At 36.2% G+C, this 23,031-nt stretch overlaps 1 protein-coding gene across 3 annotated transcripts in view; it reads left to right on the forward strand.

Annotated features, from left to right (window-relative positions):
- LRRC69 (leucine rich repeat containing 69) overlaps nucleotides 1–23,031 on the forward strand; it is a 127,790-nt gene that overhangs the window by 11,111 nt on the left and 93,648 nt on the right. For all 3 annotated transcript variants that reach the window (XM_037741856.1, XM_037741854.1, XM_037741857.1), the window contains exons 2-5: nucleotides 10,600–10,726; nucleotides 13,206–13,278; nucleotides 18,765–18,960; nucleotides 21,993–22,064. In XM_037741856.1, the coding sequence (XP_037597784.1) occupies nucleotides 10,600–10,726; nucleotides 13,206–13,278; nucleotides 18,765–18,960; nucleotides 21,993–22,064 (468 nt within the window). The remainder of the gene's footprint in view (nucleotides 1–10,599; nucleotides 10,727–13,205; nucleotides 13,279–18,764; nucleotides 18,961–21,992; nucleotides 22,065–23,031) is intronic.

The raw sequence follows: 23,031 nt of genomic DNA on the forward strand, positions 1-23,031 counted from the left end.
AAAAAAAAAAAAAAAAAAAAATGGTAAAGGACCGAAATAGCCATTTTTCGAAAGAAAACATGTAAATAGCCAATAGGTATATGAAAAGGTAGTCAACTTCACTAGTCATCAATGAAATGCAAATCAAAACAAAAATGAAATATTACTTTATACCTATTAGAATGGTTATCAGAAAGACAAAAAGTAAGTATTCGCAAGGATGTGGCTAAAAAGAAATGTTTGCACATTGTTGGTAGGAATGTAAGTTGGTGTAGTCATTATGGAAAGCAGTATGAAGATTCCTCAAAAAATTAAAACAGTATGATCCAGCAATCCCACTCTGGGTATATATCCAAAGGAAATGAAATCAGCATGTTGAAGAGCTATCTGCACTCCCACGTTAATTGCAGCGTTAGTCACAATAGCCAAGATGAACCACATATATGACAGTGGTCCCATAAGATTTTAATATGGTATTCTTACTGTACCTTTTCTATGTTTAGATACTTTTTGATACACAAATACTTACCATTGTGCTATAATTGCCTATAGTATTCAGTACAGTAACATGCTGTATTGCATAGGCTTGTAGCCTAAGAGCAATAGACAATACCAAATAGCATAGTAGGCTTATAGTAGGTGATTAGTAGGCTTATACCGTAATCTAGATTTGTGTAAGTAGCATGATGTTTACACAATGACAAAATTGCCTAATAATGCATTTCTCAGAATGTGTCCCCATAGTAAAGTGACACATGACTGTATATACAATGGAATATTAAATTTAAAAAAGAAAATTCTGTCATTTGCAGCAACATGGATCAGCCTGTCAAACATTATACTAAGTGAAATAAACCAGATACAGAAAGACAAATACTATGTGATTTCATTTATACAGGGAATATAAAAATGTCATACTCAGAATCAGAGAGTAGAATAGTGGCTACAAGGGTCTAGGGAGAGGGAGATGAGGGGAGATGTAAATCAAAGGGTACAAAGTTTCAGTTCTGCAAGATAAACAAGTTTTGGAGAGCTAATGCACGATGATGTGACTCGTTAATATTGTATAGTATACTTGAAATTTGCTGAAGGGGTAGATCTGAAGTGTTCTGATCATACACACACACAGAAGTTAAAAGAAACAGTTTAAGATAAATGAGTAAGGGAAGTTGTTAAATAATAGGATGAGATTTTCTTTTGTGGAGTATCTATTTTATTCAGAGGTTGAAAACAACATGCCTCCAGGCAGGTAACATATGAGAAAAAGGGACCAGAAAGGAACTGTGGTGAACTGGTAGCTCATACATGCATAGTCAACAGTGACAGTCCAGCTAGTCCCCAGCGCTGGTGGGTTTTTGTCACAGCAGGACTGTATATTTAAAGGTTCTGTGGAAACAAATACTATTTTTAAAAATACTGTGTCTATTAGTCATACCCAATTTCTGAGCTAGGAGTTTAGGCTTAATTCGACAAATGGGATGCATTGCTCTCTAAGCGCTAAAGTATGCAGGAATATTTCTTCAAAATTTTCTGGTCTAAATGTTACTTAAATTTTTGCCCAAACATCTGGGAAGATATACCAGTTTCTTAGTTTCTATTAGATATCTCCCTTTTTGCAATTTGTAAATCAAAGTGATTTTCTAAATGCCTTTAAATAGGAGGGGACAGTAGAATTGCTGTTAGTAACTGTGCCTCTTCACTATGGTTAGAGAGTTCTGAGAAAAGAACAAAGCTGACCCTGGAGTTGCTCCTTGGCACTGCCAGCAAGGCTGCTTCAGGTTCCTTGCCCGTGGCTGTCCCTGCACATGGAGATCCTGCCAGTCCCACCCATATTTACGGGTATCACTCCTGCAGGAAAACCTAACATGCATGACCCTTCACTGTGAGCCTGTTTATGAATATATGTGTGTAATGTAATCATGGTTTATAACCTATTAAATTTAGTATCCCTATGCCTAATATAAGAGTGTCTATGAATTTAGAAATATTTGAAAAAATGAGTAAGAAATTAAGAAAATAAGCAGGTTTAATTTGAAAACTAATAAAGTGTCAATATGTATGTCTGTATGTATGAATGTATGTGTGTGTGTGTATCACGTGTTTACCACATTTGTATCACCATATATGCCTAACATTTTGCCCTACAGTGTTTTCCTGGGCGTAAAAGATTAGGATTTTATAATATATGCTATTGGCCAGGCACTTTATTAAACTATCTCTAATCCTTAGCCTTAGACAACCCTAAGAAGTAAATACTAGTATCCCAATTTTTATAAAGAAATAGGGACTTAGGAATTTGAGTGAGTTGCCCAAGATCACATATCTGGTACATTGCTTAGCAGACAGCCTGTGCTTTGCCTCCTGCACAATACAGACTCAAGAGTGTACACATGATAGGACAAGGATATTTAAAGTGAGAATTCCATGTGTTGTATTCCATTTCATTGTCTGTGTGAGCATGTGTATGTGTGTGAACATGTGTCTGTATACATATATGTATGTATCATGTGCATATGTATGACCATCTGAGCAATAGTAAATTCTTTTTAAAGATATGTAGTATGTTATTGAAGACAGTGGAGAGTAGGAGTTATGAATATAGGCCATAGAGTGAACTTAAATCATTTCACCATAAATCATAGCCTGGACTTCAGATCCCTTTCCTGTAAGATCAGGGTTATTGCTTGGCACAGTGTTTTGTATGTTTGGCACATAATTTAAATTTAATTTAAATATAAGTCATTAGTATTGCCATTAATAGATTAATCAGTATGTTTTCTTCTTAAATTTCTTGCCTTCTTAAATTTCTTGTCTTCTTCTCTCATAAAAAAATCACTGTACATTGAACATAAATTCTATAATCCAAAGGCATCAGTGGACATTGAGATGCTTGCCTCATATCCAAGATGTAAGAGAAAGTGCACATGCCTATTTTAAGGCATGCCACAGATAGACTGTAACTTTCAGGTATAAGTGGGTCAATACAATCAAATCAAAATTTAGTAAGAGGATAGACAGACAATATTTGGAGCAAGTATACAAAGACATAGAAAAGGCTATCTACAGTGAGGTTGGAAACATTTAGGACATATTGAGTAAAGAAATTATGGGTTCATCTTTTGGGCACCTGTTTAGATATAATCTAGTAGTATTGAATAAAGGGAATTTAAGTCGTAATACATCCACTCTCTGCATCTTTTGCTATGTAATGCTACAGGCAGGCAGCAATAAATACTAGGTTGATGAGAAAGAAATGAAAAAGGTACATCTAAAAGGATTTTTAAGACTAAAATTTGGTGACAGATTGAATTTAGGTGGAGGGAGAGAAAGAAGTTCTAGATAGCTCCAAAGTTTGGCTACCTTAGGGAGAAGCAGATCTAGTTTGTCCAGGGGGCATTGTCCAGTTTTATACTTTGAATTTAGAGTGATCCATTAGAGATATCTTAGAAGCCAAAACTAACAATACTTTTTTTTTTTTTTTTTTTTTACAGGGATAAATATAAATTCCTACATTTAGATTAAGAAAATAATTCAATTGCACAAGTCCAGGATGTGGGATATCTGCTTGACAGTTAACTTAGGGGTTTTTATTGGCCACAGACAAAACTAATTATGCACCAACAATGTGCCCCGTTGCGGAAAGAATACATGCCATGTTAGGCCGCATAATAGAAGTGTTATCATCTGCCTAAGGGAGACCCATGGTCCCAGCAGCATATGTGCTGTGAGATCTCATTTCCTGTTTCACCATAGGCCCCATGTTTTCAGAGAGGGATGCTCACAAAAATTAGAGAGTGGTCAGGATGGTCGGGGTCTGGAAATTACGTCCTGAGGGAAATAGTTAAGGGGAAAATGGAACAAATTTAGAGGGAATGTGATAGCAATCTTCAAAAACTTTGAAAAATTGTTATGTGAGAGAGAAAGAATACAAATATTTATTATGATTGCTGTGAGAATTGGGTAGAAATTTCAGAGAGCCTAAACATTAAAAAGTTAGATAGATGGATAGATAGATTTTCCTAACAAGATAAAAGTTCTGCCTATTACTGGGTATGCTCATGGAGAAGGTATATGATTTCCCACCTGCATTCTGTATGTTGGTCTAGGTGACTTGCAAATTTCCTTCTAGGCCGGGTGCGGTGGCTCACGCCTGTAATCCCAGCACTTTGGGAGGCTGAGGCAGGCAGATCACCTGAAGCCAGGAATTCGAGACCAGCCTGGCCAACATGGCAAAATCCCATCTCAACTGAAAATACAAAAAATAAAAATAAAAATTATCCAGGCATGGTAGCTCATGCCTGTAATCCCAGGTACTTGGGAAGAGATGAGAATCGCTTAAACCCAAGAGGCAGAGGTTGCAATGAGCCAAGATTGTGCCACTGCCGTCTAGCCCGGGCGACAAAGTGAAACTGTCTCAAAAAAAAAAAAAATTATTCTAATGGTAAGATGCTATGATTCCCTAGCTCATGGGTGTATCAGTAGCAATGGTGTCTTTCAATCTATAACCATACCAATTTCCAAGGGACAAAGAATACCAATAGAACTTCATTCTATGTAAAATTATTGAAGATATGCAAGCTTTAAAGCTTATCAAATAGTTGTCTGTCATATGACTAAAGCCTTCCTTCAGAAACTACACATAACCATAGAGAATGTTACTAATGAAACACTGTGTATACTCTTTCTGGATATCTGCTATTTCTGCAGCTCTTTGTTGGTAAAACACCATTTGAAACAACTTTGTCAAAGCATCCCAATTATCTTACATCGAATGTCATCTTCTCAGAGAGACTTTCTTTAATGACTCAATCTAGCCATGAGTTACTTTTCATCACATTATGTTGTTTTCTTTCTTTCAGATTTCAGACTAACTACAAACAAACAATTTGTTTACTTATTTGTTGTCTGTCTCACTTTCCAACATAGAAGCATTGTAGAGGGGGATCTTGTGTGTCTTGTTCTCTCTTCCTCTAGCATTCAGAATAGTACCAGGCACATAATAGACATATTATAAACCTGATTGAATTAATGAAACATTTAGGTTTGGGCTTGAGGTATTTCTCAAAGGTAACTCAATCCTTGCTACAGTGTTTCTGGACCTTTTTGTATAATTTAAGTAATCTACACTGAAGCTCTGATTTATCTGCCATGGTGACAGAGTATAAATGCTGCTACCTAGTCTTTAAGAGACTTTTGTGAATTTAAAGGCAATCAGTGAATCTTCCTTTGGTTATCCTGTGCTATGAAGAATAATCCCAGTCCCACTCACTTCGTCTTAGTTTTGACTTTGAAATCCTTAACAATTTGAGGTTTTTATATGAACGCTCTTCCTCTTCTCCAAGCTACATTCTTGGTTGCCAAGCTCAGAATTTCATATGGTAGCCTTTTCTAGCCAAAGGGCCATGTGGTTAATGCATTATCCAGATAAAATGTCTTTTCCTGGCTCATCTATCCATTTGACAACATCTTGGGAGCTAAGTTGGATGAGATAACCAACTGTGGTTGCCAGTCACCCTACTACATTCCCCTAGATTGCCTTTCAAAGTGACTTTTTTCTTTTCCTCAGGCCTCCTAATCTCCTCCTCTCAGCAGATGACTTTGTTTCATATTTCCTTGAGAAAACAGAAATCATCTTTCAGGAACTCTCCCATCTTTTAATCAGGAATTCATCTACTTAGCTGATCCTCACTCACCCATTCCTATCTTCCTTCCTACTACCCTTGATGAAAAGCCCTTACTCTTAACTAAGACCAGGACTCACTTGTACTTTGGACCTATCTTATCTTCTAAAGGATTTTGATTCTGTGAGTGTCCCTGTATTTAGGGCATTAGTTTGTAATCCCTACAGGATTATTTCCATCAGCACATAAATAAGCTATACTATCATTTGTCTGAGGGGGAAAAAACTCCAGTTTCTTCTTCATTTTCTAGTTCCCATTCATAGCAAAAGTTCTTATTAGAATTGTCTATTCAGCATTGTCTTTTCTTTCTTACATTTTCTGCAAAGCCCACTTCAATCAGACTTTCTTCCTCAATACTTTACCCCTATTTTCAAGGTCACTAATGACTTTTTAGTTGCTAAATCCAGTGGTTATTTCTATGCTTTAATTTTATTTAACCTTCCCCTGGGATGTGTCCCACATCTTCCTTAAAATATTTTTTGTTTCTTTTTCTTTTCCCTTGTATTATGTTACACTATATGTCTTGGAAATCCTGACACATAGATTTTTGTAATTTGTTAAGACAGTTCTCTCAGAAGAAACCTGCCCGGGAGTGAGGGAACCTGGACAGGGCAGGGAAGGAATCTGGGTAAAGAGGTGGTTCCAGGAAAAATGTAGTTTCAGCCCAGTCCCTCCAGAGCTCTGGAAATGCCTTGCAGCACAGAGGCAAAGGGGTTGGGCAGTTATGTCCTGGCATCCGTCGTGGTCTAGGGGCTGTCTGGGAGGATGGAGCAGAGGCACGACCTTCCAGGTAAAGCCTGGAATTCCTTGCAGTTAAAGAAAATTATTCTGAGAAGGGTGCAGGAGAAAGTCCTCACAGGAAAAATGGTAGCTGAGGATGGAGCACTCCTCAGCTGTGGGATGTGGTGTCTCAGATGCTTTAAGTGGCCTATCTTTTCCTTCTACTACAGCCACTCCTCAGTTGCTTCCTCTGTTGGGCTCACGTTCTCATATGTTACAATCCCAAATTATGCCTTTTACTTACTGAAAGCTCACAAATTTATCCTGGGGCCCTGATTACTCCAGAGACCACTAGAATTGCATTTACAACTCCTACTATTTTCATTTGAAGATCTAAAGGGCATCTTAATTTTAACATGGATAAAACAAAACTTGATTCCTTGTCCCTCCTCCAAACCTATCGTTGTCCCGGTTTCCCCATTTCAGATGCTTAAGTTCCAAAGTTAGGTGTTATTCATGATTCTTCTATTTCTCTTACATCTTACAACCTTCTGGCTCTTCATGCAAAGCATATCCCAAACCCATCCAACTCTCTCCAGGTCCGCCACCCGCTTCCTAGCTTAAGCCGTTGCCTCTTGCCTGTACCATTGCAGTATTCCCTCCTTAACCTCTTTGTGTTTCACTTCTTGCTGCCCCTGAAGATTCTGCTGTACGGATGCCAGAATGATCCTGTTAAAACATATGTCAAGTAATGTTACATATATGCTTAAAACCCTGCCATCATTTCTCGCTGATCTTAGAGTAACATCTCAACTCCTTACTCCAGTTTATGAAACCATATGTAATCTGGCCCAAGTATACCTTTCCAACCTCTTTTTTGCTGAGTGTTCCTCTGCTTACAGTGCTCAGCCATAACAGCTGCATCTCCTGGCCTCTTCAACCTCACCAAGAATGTGCTTGCTTTGGAGTCTTTATTTTGACTGTTTCTTCTTCTTTATTGTCACTCAGATCTCAGCCTATATATCAACTTCTAAGACAGGTTTCCCTGATCAACAAATCACATTCTTCTCACTCTTTAAATTGTCTCTAGAACACTTAATGCTGTCTGTTATTTTTATATTAATTTCTTTAGCCATTTATTCATTGGATCATTGCTTTCTTACTGTGTAAATGCCTTAAGGACAAAGATGTTACATGTCTTATGCATACAATGAATATTTTTAAATAAGTGAATAAATGAATGGTGACCCACCTGCTTTAAGAGATATGTATCTACTTAGAAGATGTACAGTTTAGACTGCATTTTTAAAACAATTCGTTTATGGGTATATTTCTAAGCATCAAAAAACCCACACACAAAAAAACCCAAAAACTAAACCAAAACTAAAACACACCCTTCTTTACGGTCAAGATTGATTATAATCTGTGATTTCCCCTTGACATACCATGAATGAAATCTAGTTATTATGTACCTTCATGATCTGGGCCAGACTCTTATATTCTGTAAAACAGTGACAAAAAATGTATCTAACTCATACATAAGAACTTACCACGTAACATGCAAAATGAGCACTGAACAGTATGTGCCCTTAGCAATATACAGAAAAATTACAAGCTGTTTCTTGTTTATTTTAAAAATGTATGTTACCATCTCTTTTTTTTGGGTGATTATTCACCATGAGTCTCACACTTCTGCACATCCTATAAACAGAGAAACTGGCTGGCTTTGTTTTGGATTAATTTTTCCAGTATAATTACGTAGCAGATAGCCTTGGAAATTACAAATAGTGTCTCCCTCTGGAGCAAAGGGCAAGGCATGGTTACTGCCCATCATAAAAGATTCAGGGTTCCTAAACTCATTGTTCCTGTTCAGTAACACAGCCTACTTCACGTCCAGGGTATCTCTTGCATTTCTTGCATCTCCAGTGCAAAAATAGTAATACTCTGGACACTTCTATTTGTCTAAGTAATAAACTGTCCCTTGTACCTTTCCCAGAGGTCCCATGTTTTCCACCAGCATTCATGAAACTGTGGCAGGTTCACTTGTTTTAGCTTGTAAACTGGGTAAAATCTTTGACCTTTCACAAGCCTGACACACTCTTTCTCGCCAGTCCTCATGGAGCTTTTGTTGGACTCTCAGCACTGCTAGACTGCTGCACATGTTTCACCAAATTTTGGCAAAAGAATGAAATCTACCTCAATTTTGGAAAAGAGATTATAAATAGTCACTTTGATAGGGAAATAATGAACTCCCAAAGATGCCCACACCTAATCCCCAGATCCTCTGAATGTGTTAGATTATATGACAAAGGGGAATTAAGGGTGCAGCTAGAAGTAAGGTGGATAGTCAGCTGACCTGAAGATTGAGAGGTTACCCTAGAGTATACAGGTGGACCCAGCGTCATTGAACCCTTGAACACAAGGGTTTTTAAATATGGAAGAGTCAGCATTAGTGTGATGTGATTTGAAAAAGACTCAACCAGCCACTGTTGGCTTTAAAAGTGAAAGGGAGCTACAAGCCAAGAAATGGAGGCTGACTCTGAGAGTTAGGAAAGGCAAGCAAATAGATCATCCCCTGGAGTTTCCAGAAAGGAATGCAGCTCTACCAACAGCTTGATTTTAGTCAGTGAAACTGTTTCTGATTTCTGATTTCCAAAAATATAAGATGAATTTGTGTTGTTCTAAGCCACAAAGTTTGTGGTAATTTTTTATAGCAGTTATAGGAAACTAATAAAGTTACAGACTGGATAAAGTTGCTACATGAATGTATTTTAACTTCACATTTACAATAGAAGAAGGCCTCCAATATGGTAGTAGATGTATTATACTTTTATAAATTAGGATAATGGTAATTCTCAGATGAAAGCACATATGCAAGTGAAATCTTTACCATGAATTCTTAGGATAAGGAATTCTATCGTAAGCATATAAATGTATATTTCTTTGTATTAATTTAAAACATTGTCTTACATCCATAACAAGTAATAGGTGACATTTAAATATAAATTGTGAATGGCTTAAATTTTCTTCTTAATTTTTTTTTTGAGATGGAATTTTGCTCTTGCCCCCGCTAGAGTGCAATGGCGCGATCTCAGCTCACCGCAACCTCCTGGATTCAAGCGACTCTTCCTGCCTCAGCCTCCTGAGTAGCTGGGATTACAGGCATGTTTCACCATGCCTAGCTAATTTTGTATTTAGAGAGATGGGGTTTCTCCACGTTGGTCAGGCTGATCTCGAACTCCCAACCTCAGGTGATACCTCCGCCTCGACCTCCAAAAGTGCTGGGATTACAGGCATGAGCCACCGTGCCCAGCCCATTTCTTTTTTTATGTAAATTCATTAGTTTGTTAAAACTTCCATGATTCCTTTTATTTTACCCTTACTATTAAAATTCTAAAGTATGCAATTGGTAATTGAACCTGAATAGTAAATTATGTTTGGGAGTAAAATAAAAGACTCGTTGTATTTTGGAAAGTACAATTACATTTTACAACAAAGAAAATTACTACTGTTTTCTGGAACAATTCTGTATCACTGATTTATTGGATTACAACATCAGGGAGGAACTTTTTAACATCTCTTATGTGCAGTTCTTCCTAGGTCTAACCAATCTGTCATCAGCAGGACAGATACCTATAGAGTAGATCTTTTCTACCCTTATTATCCCATTTCATTAGTTTCTTTTCTAAATTTTGTCATTACATAGAGTGACATCAAAGCTAAGGCCCCCCCCAGGCTGTAAACATGTAATAGAGCAGTCTTATTGGCCTGCATGAGAGCTCATTTGGAAGTAGTGTGTCAGGAGGACCTAAGATCATTGGTCCTGTTTCTGTTTTCAGGAACTTAGTCCCTTTGCTGAGTGTTTAATAGTTTGATTCTATGGGTGACAATGTTCGGATACTCTTAAGTTGCTCAAATGATTTATAAATGGATCACAGGTTGTGTTTTTACATATCCTTGGAATGGTATGTAATACAATTTTAATGAACTTAAGTGCTCTAATTAAAAATTAAATTGTGCTTTAATTAACATAAAGTGAGCATGAAGCTCAAATGAGCTTTATTTATAAAGATAATTTCAAGCATAAGTGAAATCATTGTTTAAGAATATTTTGAAGTTTTATTACGTTACATAGATCTGAGCAAGGGGCTTAAATTTTTTTTTTTTTTCATTTGAAAGTGGATAAGTATGGGTCCATTAAACCTCTATATGTTTGTAGTTGACAACACTAAATCTGGGAAACAACCTTTTAGAAGAAGTTCCAGAAGAGATGAAATATCTTGTATCTCTGAAGAACCTCCATTTAGCTGGAAATAGGATCTGTAGATTTGCACCTGGAGCATGTGGTAAGTTAGTCAACAAGGAGCAATGTTATAGCATCAAATTTAATCTCATATTTAATAAGATGAGACTGAAACGAAAAAGAATTTTGCATGCTTAATCTTTTTTTTGTTGGAGATATTTACATACTATTCTTGAAATATAGGAGGAGTTAACACTTTTATAAAGAATTGTATCATATGTTTATTTACATGTAGACCAAAGGAAATAAGTAAGCGTCACTGTAAATGAATTTTCCCCTTTGGAGAATCAGTATAAAGTCAGACTCGTGAATCTGGCGACCCTTTTCAAGAGCTAGAGAAATTCTATCTGAAAAATCAAGTAAAGCTCTACTGTAGCTTCGTTCTTTTCACTTTTTATTCTTAGCTATTAAGTCACATTTTTTTATCAAAATGCTAAATTTAAATCAATTTGGAAAGAATTTTAAAGAAAAGATATGAGATCCAATAAGTGACACATTTTTCTTTCTTTTTCCCATTAACTAATAATTTCACCATTCAAGATGAGACTATTCTTATTTAATATTCCTAGAGTGAGTTTAAGGATAAATGTATGACAAGAGATCTAGATGGCTTTTATAGCTTTATCGACTAATGTAAGGTACTTTACCATTTCTGTGTTGGTCCTTAGTAGTAAAACTAGAGAAATACTATAAAATTTATAAATTTCTATGAACTTTTGATGCACAGGTGCTATATATAATCATTTTCATCTTCACACAGAATTTATTAACAGTATTACTGAATGCAGCATTAAATTTGGGCTTATATTTGGCAAATAACACAAGAAGACTCTAGTACTGTCTTCTTAAAGGTACTTTAAAATCTTAGGTCATATATCTTGGAAAAATATTCTTTTCCAAAACAATAGATGTGACAAACAGTTATTGATACTTGAACACATTATATATGGAAAGCCGTAGATTAGAGTTCAGTTACAATTTACCTTGGAAGAAAACAGTTTATACTAAAAAAGTTAAGGTCATGCAAATCAATAGATAATAATATTTTATGACCTATACTGAGGGTACAAATTTAAGTACAACCTGATGTACATAAACAATATTGAGCATACTAATTTATACTAATTTAAGTCTCTATAAGGAATTTTTTTATCATGTTGCCTTTAAATTTGAGATAATAAGTTAGGTGTATATATATATATATATATATATATATATCTGTTTCTATATCTACATAGATATATTTTATATATGTATATAAAATTTGTTCAAAGTGCTCTTGAATGTCTTTAGTTTCTATATTTTTTTAAAAAAAGTAGTTATTTTTAAAAATTGACATAGCAATTGTATATACTCATGGGGTACATAGTGATATTTTGATACATATCATATATAGTGATCAGATCAGGGTAATTAGCATAGCCATCATTTCAAACACTTATCATTTCTTTGTATTGGGAACATTCTTTATTTGGAGTTGTTGAATTTTGAAAATTCCACATGATTGACATACGTTATGGTCTATGTTAGGTCCTGATGATTCAGTAAGAAGTAGTTTGATGTCAGGGAGTTTAATGCTGCCCAGCATGGGTCTGAACAACCTTGTTGCGTTACATGACCCTGTTTCCCTGACCAGAGCAGATTGATCAGGGCTGGACTTGGGTCCCAAGCTAAGTTTGTCGTATTTTCTCTTTTTTGGGGATTGCAATAGAGTCTAAAACAGTTAAATTGGTTTGAGATAATTTCATGACCTGAGGCAGAAGTTGCAAACTGGTGGCCCATGGGCTGAATCTGATTAATAAGAAAATTGATTCTATTTTGTTGGCCTTTAAAAAACTTTGGATTAAGTACCCACATTTTCAAATCAGGAGAGTTCACATAGAAGTCTGGATCTCTGGCTCTTTTTAAAAATCTGTTTCAAAAAAGAAAGATATAGCAACACTGCAGTTGCATTCCCATGTGACAGTTGTCAGAGCTGGCTGAATGGTGGTGGCTCTGTCTGACCTGGCATGAGGTTATCATCTTGATTCCTGTCGGCATGTGAGTTTGAAAGCTCTGTCTTGTCTGTCTGTGAACATTCAAATTCAGAAGTTATTATATGGTTATGAGTACATAGAAAAAGAGAGCAAACATGTTTAAAACAGAAAGAATGAAGGGAGGAAAGAGAGAGCAGGTAAGAGAATATAAATGTGAAAATGAGAGAAGCTGTAATGAAGAACTAACCTATAGTTTCTGCAGAGATACTCAAAGAATACATTCTTAGGTTCTGGGTGCCTTTTGGCTTCTGATTTCAGTTTGTGATGAGCCTGGTTGCATCCTCTTCCTTCAGGTACAGTGACTTAGATTTGTAACTTTGTGATAAGTTACTCCTTTTTACTTGAGGTAGTTTAAGAGGGTTTCTGTTACCACCACCAAAAGAGCCTTGGCCAACACAAGAACTAGAGGAAATACAAACATATGTAGAAAAGTGATGAAAAATTATCTAACAGATGGCTAAAGTGACGAAAATTATTTTCTAACAGATGGCTTACAAAATTTAATCCTGCTTAATCTGAACAACAATCATCTTACGCAGCTTCCTCAAGAAGTCAGCAGGTAATTTTCTTTATAGCAAGACTTGGTTAACAATCACACCCCCTCTCTATCCCCACCCTGGTCATCTGAAAGTGACCTAACATCAAGTCCCTATGGGGTTTATAAATAGCAAAGAGGGATCTGAAGGACTCAGGCAAGCCACTAACTTTAAGCAGATGATTCCTTAAACACTTTGGAGAAATGAGCAACAGCATGACTTGGTAGTGTTAATGTAAACATGGGGCTTTGAAACATAAAGTTCCAAAGCTTATGGTATCATTAACTTCCCAACTCTAAGGTTCTTAGAGCTTGGTCAGCCTCAGAATTGGATCTATTAAATGTTATTTCACATGTGTATTGTAAACCATTTTGAGCTTGATGGAAAAGGTAATATAAAAACTAAGGATTTAAAACTGCAATGTCATTTTCATTTTTAAAAGCCACATTTTATTGTCATTAACCAAAAAAAAAAAAATGCTGTTTTTCCTTATCCTGCAAATCTGCACAGGCAGAATGCCTTTCTGGAGCCAGCTGAGGGCCTTGTCCTTCTGTAGGCAAAACACCCTCTTGGGCTTTTCCTCTGACAGATGGAGAGAGAACTCTGTTCAGGTTTACTTTGGAGACTCCCTTTATTGCCTGTTGAACAGAAACAGATGTATCACAGAGCAAGAGCATCCAGAGTTTTAAAAGAGAATACCAAACTTTGAAGAGTCCTCAACAAGGGGCTTTCTGCAGCACCTGTCTATTCCAATTTACTTGTCTATACCTCTAGGCAATGCCTTATTTTTCCCAAATATATGACTGTAGTGCAGTGGCACGACCTTGTCTCACTGTAATCCCCGCCTCCTCGGTTTAAGCAATTCTCCTGCCTCCGCCTCCTGAGTATCTGGGACTACAGGAGTGTGCCACCATGCCCAGCTAATTTTTTTCTGTATTTTTAGTAGAGTTGGGGTTTCACCGTGTTGACCAGGATGGTCATGATCCCCTTACCTCTTGATTCACCCACCTCAGCCTCCCAAAATCCAGGGATTGTAGGTATGAGCCACTACACCCAGCCTCCCAGATATATTTTTACAAGAAATCAATAGTTTGAGTAAGCGTGACTAGAAAAGAATTGAATCAATCTAATTTCTTTAGAAGATAAATATTTGCAGCAATGAAAATGCCATGCTAATAGTTGTTGGCTTATTTTTTTACTTATTCACTTTATCAATTGATTTATGTATTGACAATGATATAATTTAAAAAAATCCCTTGGGAGATCTCATGAATGAGGTTCAGGGCATATCTCTGTGCAACTAGATTTATGCATTTGGGCAAGTAATTTAACTGCTTAGGACTGCTGCTTTCTCATCTCTAAAGGAATAATTTTGAATAGATCAACCTCAAACTTTTTGTAGCTATAACATGATTTCATAATTTCATACACTTATCTCTGTTTGGAATACAAAGTATATTCAAGGGATCATATAAATCTAATGGAATATGTTAGAAAGATGAAAGAATGCTTTCACTGAAGCAGATTGCAAAGTGTATAGGTCTATTCCATTTTATAGTTAATTCTGGGTTGTCTGTATTCTGGCCATATCCTAGGTGTCAACTAATTGGTAATCTCTCTAAGCAGAATTCCATTTTCTGATCCTGGGAAAGTTTCTTCACCTTCCTATGTTTTAACATTTTCATCTGCAAAATAAAGATGATGATAATGCTTTCTTTATTGGATCGATTTGACGGTTAAATAAGCAAATCCATGCAAGACATTTAGGGTTGAGCCTGAGACATAAAAGGTATTAGGGTTAAGTGCTCAATGGATGTTAGCTTTTATTATTATTGGTTGTTATTTTTATTCTAGCTTCTTTCCGTTCTCTTTGTTCACTCATTTCCAGAGACAAAAGAATGACTTCCCAGTGGATTTAGGCAAAGCATTGAGCATATGTAGCTTGGCATTCTCCTTTTGCCTTGCCACGAAGTAAGCGGCTGCCTCAGAAGGAAAGGCTGTGAAGGGGTGGTACATTTAATTCAGAGGAGGGCTAGCAGGGACTCAGAGTGATCATGTCAGTTCTGTGCTGATGTTTGATTTCCTTCTCTCTAAATCCCATATCTTATTTCACAATTTGTTTAAAACTTAGGAGAGGGAAAAGGAGTTTTGTTTTTTGGCTAGTTTAAACTCCAGAATATCAGTTCATGGACTAGGAGCCAAACCTGGATAGGTAAGAGTTTTACCACTAAACAACGCTGTCATGGGCAGTGCTGCCCAGGCACAGGAGGAGGAGAACATAGGCATCCTGGTGACAGAATGAGTCTGGAAGAAAGAGATAAGAGTAAAGGACTAGTCAGCAGGCTCAGTTCTTTCTCCAAATTTGCCAGTCAGTGAAGTTGTTCTTCAGTCTTTTGGGGAAGACAGATGTGAGGGAGAAGCTGCAAGTACATTTCCTGTAGATTTTATTTGGAAAAGTAGAACATCTCCCCGCTTTGTGGAAACAGGAACAATGGCAGATACTCATTTCTCTCCCTCCTCTTTACTCACACAAATGAATGACAGACAAATGAACGATAGGATCTGAGCTCATTTTATTGCCTTGAAATAAAAAAAATGAACAAGCCAACTCCCATAATGTAGCAAATCAGAGTAGAGTAAATAAAAATAATGATTATAAAAATGATTAATGAGGAAAATTTCCCTTCCCATTCCCCACAGAACCTGCTCCACACATTTTCACTCCATTTCAATGCTGAGTTGTCCTTCTTTGACCCACTATACTGCAAAGGACTTTACTTCCTATTTTCCTGAAAATTTACTCTCCCTGAATTCTCTTCTTTTCTGCCTCTTTCTCTCCATTGGTCTATTTCTTTCCTTTCTCTCTTGCTTCTTTGTTATCTCTCTCTAAAGCACCCTCTGCCTATTGCTTTTGCTTCCTGTGTAAGACATTGCACATTTTCTTGTCTCTTCTCCATTCTACCGTAGATCATTTTCAAATGTTGTTATTGTCCTTTACATATAATGGCCTTTTTTTCCTGCTGAATAAAAATTACATAAAACTGATAAGCATACAATTCAATGCATTTTGACAAATGTGTACACACCAATAACATGTAGAACATTTTCTTTAGCCTAGAAATTTCCTTATGCACCCTTCCAGTGAATTCTTACCTTTCATAAACAGTCAATATTCTGATTTCTGTCTTCTTTACAAATGAGTTTTACTAGTCCTAGAACTGAATAAGTGGAGTCATATAGTATATACATTTTTGTGTCTGTCTTCTTTTGCTTAGCATATTTTTTGAGACTCACTTAACTGTTGCATTTATTAGCTTCACATGGTAGAAGGGGAAGGAAGCTCTCTGGGGCATTTTGTAAGGACATTAATCCCATTTATGAGGGTTTACCCCCTCATTATGACTTAATCATCTCCCAAAGTCCCCATCTCCTAATATCTATCACATTGGGGATTAGATTTTAACATATGAATTTTGAGGGAACACAAATATTCAGACCATAGCACTATCATTTCCCCAATACCATTGATCTTGATTACTGTAGCTGCGTTATAGGTAATGTGAGTCTTTCGATTTTATTCCTCTTTATAATAGTTTGACTGTTCTAGGTCCTTTGAATTTCTGTATCAATTTTAAAATTGATTTTTTTTTTTTAAGATGGGTTCTCACTATGTTTCCCAGGCTGGTCTCGAACTCTGGGCTCAAGCATTCCTCCTACCTTAGCCTCCCAAAGTTCTGGGTTTACAGGCATGAGCCACTGCACCTAGCCCAAGTCAAGTTTTATACAAAAAAAGCTGTTGGAATTTTTATTTGGATCTATTACTGAATCTATAGATCAGTATTAAAAAGTTGTTATCTTAGCAATATTTTTCTTTTCTATACCTGAATATAATACATCTCTGTTTTATTTAGAGCCCCTTTACATTCTCTCAGTCATGATTTATAGTTTTCAGTGTCCCTCATGTCTTTTGTTATATGTACTCATAACTACTTCATGAAGGGTTTTCTGTACATTACTATAAACAAAATTCTTAAACATTTATTTTCTAGTTGTTTGTGGCTACAGTATGGAAATACAATAGATACAATAGACTATATTAAAAATCTATTGTAGTTTGTGACCCTGCTTTTAGTTCCACTAATTTTGTTTGTTAGTTTGGATTATCTCTCTTTAACATTTAAACTTTTGACCATCTCTTTAATTTTGAAATTTTCTTCTCTCACACCTTCAGAGATTCCTTGCTAATCTGGTTCTTTTTCTAATTCTATGCTTATAACTTTGCTGGGTGCCTTTAATTAATGGTCAGGTGTTTATATTTCTCAAGAATCCCTCTATTGGCATCCTCTTTCTTCTCTCTGCCCATTTTCTTTTGTTGTTCTTCCTGTCAGTCCCATGTATTCGTATGGCTTATACTATGTACAGAGAAATCTGTAGAGTCCTCACAATTCCCTTTGCTAGCACTGATCACTTTCTAACCTCCAGTCTCCCATTTTAAACTAACCTAAAAATTTAGTTCCCTCATTCTGACGTTACTTCAATCTTAATACACTTAAGCCTCGAGATCATTACATCTTAGCTTTGCAAAGGGACACACCTGCATTAGAATTTTGATATTGTTACCTACTAGATAGGTAACTTGGACAATTTATTTACTACCTCTGATGCTTTATTTTCCTCATTTTTAAAATAAGAGTAGTAATTCCAACCTCAGAGTTATGCTGACAATTACATTTAATGCACAGCCATGTAGTTGTGCTTAGTAATGTTAATTCCCTTCTGCTTCCTTATTCATAATATTTTTCTTAGCTTACTATTCCCTCTTATTGCCCTATTTTATAAGTTCTTTTATTCAGGGCCAAATTCAAAATGTCAATTCTTTAGAAAAGCTTGCAATATACTTCTGGTACCATATCTGCAATTACAGACTCAAATTTTCTTAAGCTTTTTCTCTTAGCCAATGACATTTTCTGTTCTCAGTTTATGGCTCTATTTAATATTTTCTTCTAAACCACGGTATCCAAAAGGGCAGAATTTGTGTCTGATTCATCTTTGAACTTCTAAAGCAATTGAGCAGTACTCATATATATGTGGTCCTGGGTATATTTATATCTATGTGTGCTTATGCCTGTACATGTATTGATCTGTATCCATGTTTGTGTATACATAGGTATGTCAGTGTCCTCCTTGTCCTCTAGCTTTCTCTTGGATATGGCCAATGAATATGTATAAAGAAAGAAAATAGAATTTTCTTTTTTAAAAATCTAACTTTTGATTACCTAACATACTTTTAACATAAGCCATCTGATTATAAAAGATCTTTAAAAATTAAATTTCAGCAAAAACTTTTTATACTTATAATTTATGATAGATGTAAACACTTGACTGAAGTAAGCTCAGATGAGCTACAAAAAACAAATTCATACATGGCTTCTGATAATTTGGGCCTATACAGTAGACTCTGTTATTCTTGTGAGTTTCATTTATATACTTTGGTGTTTTTTTCTTTTAGATTAAAAAGTCTTACTCATATGAGTATAAATTTTAACCAACTAGCCAGCATTCCTAGAGAACTTTGTTTTCTTAAGAATCTTTCTGAACTTCAACTTAACTACAATCAGCTAAAATGCATACCTGAAGAGATTAAGTTCTTGAAGAAGCTTCAGAAACTTTTGCTAGCCAGAAACAACATTGGAGTTTTGCCAAAGGTGAGCAAAACATGGAACCACACTATTGTGTTGTTGGAGAAGAACTCAACATGATGGGAGGTGGTTATAGATTAGATTTTGATATCTGAGTATAAGCTATCACTTGCTTTTCCTCAGATTAAATGTAGCCATTTCCCAAATCCCTATGATAAAGGAAGGCTGTAATTTCAATTATCCCACCTAGCTAGGGTAGCCAGATTTAATAAATACAATATAGAATGCTCACTTAAATTTGAATTCCAGATAAGCAATGATTAAATTTTTTACTGTAAATATGTTGCTAATATTGCATGAAATATACTAAAAAACCTATTTATTGTTTGATATTTCAGTTTAATTGAGCAGTATATCTGGTAACCAGGTATACAGAACAAAATACAAGTTCATTTTGGCTTTGGAGCATGTACTGGCTCTCTTCGCTTTTTCCTTCATATTCACTGTCCATCCTGCCTTCTGCTTGGGAGATTGACCTCTGTGGGCATCAGTGAACCCCTTTGTCCTCTGGTTTCCTCTTGGATATGGCAGATGAGAGGCACTGGCAGGAAGTGACAGGGCAGGAGGATTGTAAGTAGTTGATGATATTCCCATGGTACCTTCTCAGACAGGGTGCTGAGGGTTAGCTGTGTGCCTTTCTGGAAGGCCACAACTAGTGAACTAATAATATATTTAGATAGATAGATAGATAGATAGATAACATGGGATTTATTAGGGGAATTGGCACACATAATTTTGGAGACTGAGAAGTCCTATCGCAGGCTATCTGCAAGCTGAAGACCCTGGGGTGCTGGTAGTGTGGCTGAGTCCAACTCTAAAAGCCTCAGAACCAGGGAAGCAAATGGTGTAATTCTTAGTTGGAGGTCAAAGGCCTGAGAACAGGGAGGTTGTGGTGGTGGTACTGGTGTAAATTTTAAAGTCTAAAGGCTGGAGAGCCTGGAGTTCTGAGGTCCAGGGGCAGAAGTGTCCCAGCTCCAGGCGAGAGAGGAAATCACATTTTTTTTTTTTCTATCCAGATCACTAACTGATAGGATGGTACACAACAACACTGAAGACTAATCTTTCCCACTCCATCTACTGACTCACATACCCATCTCCTCTAGAAACACCCTCACAGACACACCCAAAACAAAGGGTTACCAGCATTCTAGGTATTAGTTAATCCAGTCAAGTTGACACCTAAAATTAACCATCACACTAGACTTCTTATAGTTCTATCCCAAACAACTGTTTGCTCTTAATGGAACATTATTTGTTCTAAAGAACTAAGAATCTCAGCTTAAACTTCACTTTTTCCAGGAAGCCTTTTCTGACCTCCTAATACCAAATTTTCCATGTATCACCATTTCCCTAACCCTTCATAACACTTTTCATTCTCATAGCACAACTTTGTCATTGCCTATTTGTGAATTTTTAAATCTTCATTGAATATTTGTGAGGTGTATACACATGCAAAGATTAGAAAAAGACAGCAACAGGTATCAACAGGAATAATAGTGGCAGTCATGGCAGCAAAAACAAATGTAAACGAAAGTGTTGCCGGCAATGATGGAAGTAATACAATCAAGTGTTTTCAAGTAGGGTGAGAAGCCCGTATATCATAACATGAGATACTGAAGGAACGCACTGGAGTCTGAAAATCTGTAGCTCACGTAATACAAAGGAGAGTATCATGGCAATGGAAGACTATGTAGGACTTAGGAAGAGGACTTCGTGCATGGTAGAGGGCTCCGTTCAAGCACTTACTGCCTAGCTGTAGGGAATGTAGGGAATGGGGATTTTAGACAGCCTCCAGCTGTTAGCTCTTTCAGAGTCTGCCTTAGCTGCAGAGAGCCTCTTTTTTTGCCCAAGGTCATATGCTGTTCCTAAAGCATTCTGGATCCTGTGACCAAACAAGGGAGGGAATAAAGGCTTGGCCATTTCTGCCTGATGGAGAATAATTTGGATGGGCGATAGCCCTCTGGAGCTCCCTGCCCACCTACACAAGATTCTATTGTGTCTGAATTCTACCTCAACTTCCCCATCTGCTCAGTCCTGCTTCCTGACCCTGCCTTTTACAAGGGTGATCCTTAATAAATATTTAGCACCTCAAGTTCCATCTCAGCATATGCTTCCAGAGCATGAAACCTGTGATAACATGTGATAAAACTGAGGAGGACGAGTATTGGCATGACTGAAGAGGCATATTATCTCCCTAGGGAGAAGTTTGATCATCAATATATAAGTGACGTTTTAGAAATACCACTATAAGTGGTTGGGACTGTTTAGTAAGTCATACCTCTAGTTTTTAATTAAAAAGGTTTTTTTTGTTTCTGCTTAAAGACAAATACTACTTATCCTTTGCTTGCTAGTAGAAATGCCAAAACCCAGATGCATCACAACAACTGTGTGGTTACCATGGTAATGAGCAGTCACATTGGGCATGTAGATAAAGACAGTAACAGATTTTATTTATTTTGTAAGGAAAGGGTTGTGTTAGCATAGGGCTAAGCAAAAGGTAGTTGTTTAGTAAATCCTGGTGGAATTTTCAACAGAGACAATGTTCCAAGATTACATCTCTTTTCTGTTTCTCAAAGTCTCTTTCTATTTTAATGATTGGTAATGTCTATTGAGTGCTCACTGCATAGTAGGTCTTTAGTAAGCACTTTCAGGTTCGTAACTCATTTAATCCATTCAACAACCATATGACGTAAGGGCTTCTATTAGCATTTTCATTTTACAAATGAAGAAATTGAAGTACAAATAAATTTAAAAATTTGCCCATAGTTGTAGTACCTGCCAGAGTTGAGATTTGAATCTAGAAGTAGCGTAACTCACAGTGGCCATGTTACGTTGCCCTGGAGTGGTCAGAGGAAATGAAGAATTCAAAGATGTCTGGCAGTCCAGAATATGGGGATCTGCTCGAGAAGATGTACTGAATAATTGGTCAGGTGATTGGAACTTTATCATGTTTGAGTTTTAAAAAGAAATTATGATTTTCTTTATCATTTTAATACTAGATTTTAAAAAGTATCTCTCCTTTCTGTTTTCTGACACAGGAACTTTGTGATCTTAAAAAACTCAGAATCCTAGACATAGCGGGAAATATTATTCGGATATTTCCATCAGGAGTAAGTAGAATCAACTTCTATTATAATTGAAAAATAATTTTGTTTATGCTATTGGGAATAGAAAAAAACATGGGCAGATGGTAAAACCTGTAGTAATTGGAACCTTAAATTATACAAATGACTCAAAGATTTGCTTTGTTTTAGAATTTCAAAACCTGTTCTCTCTTGTTTCTTTGTGTTCTGTGCCTGCTGAACTTGTTTGAACTAAGTGAACTCTGATTTCTATCATAAATATTTTAATATATCAGCTATGATTAAATTTTTTGGTTATTACATACTGCTTTTGGTCACCTCTAACTTTTTGAAAATATTACTTTTCAGAGCATAAATTTTTATCCCTTGTAATTAATTCAAAGGTGACACTTTTGTTAGTTGTTTTTAAGCCATAAACAATTAAAAATATGCTTTTTTTCTCATTTGAAAATGAATTTTGACATAGTTTTATTTCAAATACTGAGCAAGAGTTTGTCTTGGCAATTCCCAACTTTTGAGAAAGAAATGTCACTTTTTCCTATTGCATTTTTATATCCAAGTGAACATGCTTGAACATTCAAGGTAATAATTAGAAGTCTATCTATCCAGAAGGTATTCAATGAATAGTTGTTGACCCATTAATTATTTTTCCTGACTGATCAGTACTCTAAATTGAGGTTTCAGTCTTTTTTTTTTACCCCCTAGAGCAGTATTTTATACTGAAGGTAATTCAAATATAAAAAAGTGAGTATAAAGTCTATGTTTTAGAAAAACATGTACAGTTTTTAAATTGTGGCAAAATAGAGACAACATAAAATTTACATTCTCCCACTGAAACTCTCTATCCATTCAACTCTAGCTCCCCATTCCCTTTGTACACCTATTTTAGAAGTTTCTGTAAATACTTTGAAATAAAATATTTCCCCCCTCCATGGCAACCTACTATATGTCTCTGAATTTGACTACTTTAGGTACCTAGAGTAGTGTAAGTGGA

Source organism: Cebus imitator, unplaced genomic scaffold, assembly GCF_001604975.1.
Source record: "Cebus imitator isolate Cc_AM_T3 unplaced genomic scaffold, Cebus_imitator-1.0 Scaffold109, whole genome shotgun sequence".
Lineage (NCBI taxonomy): Eukaryota > Metazoa > Chordata > Mammalia > Primates > Cebidae > Cebus > Cebus imitator.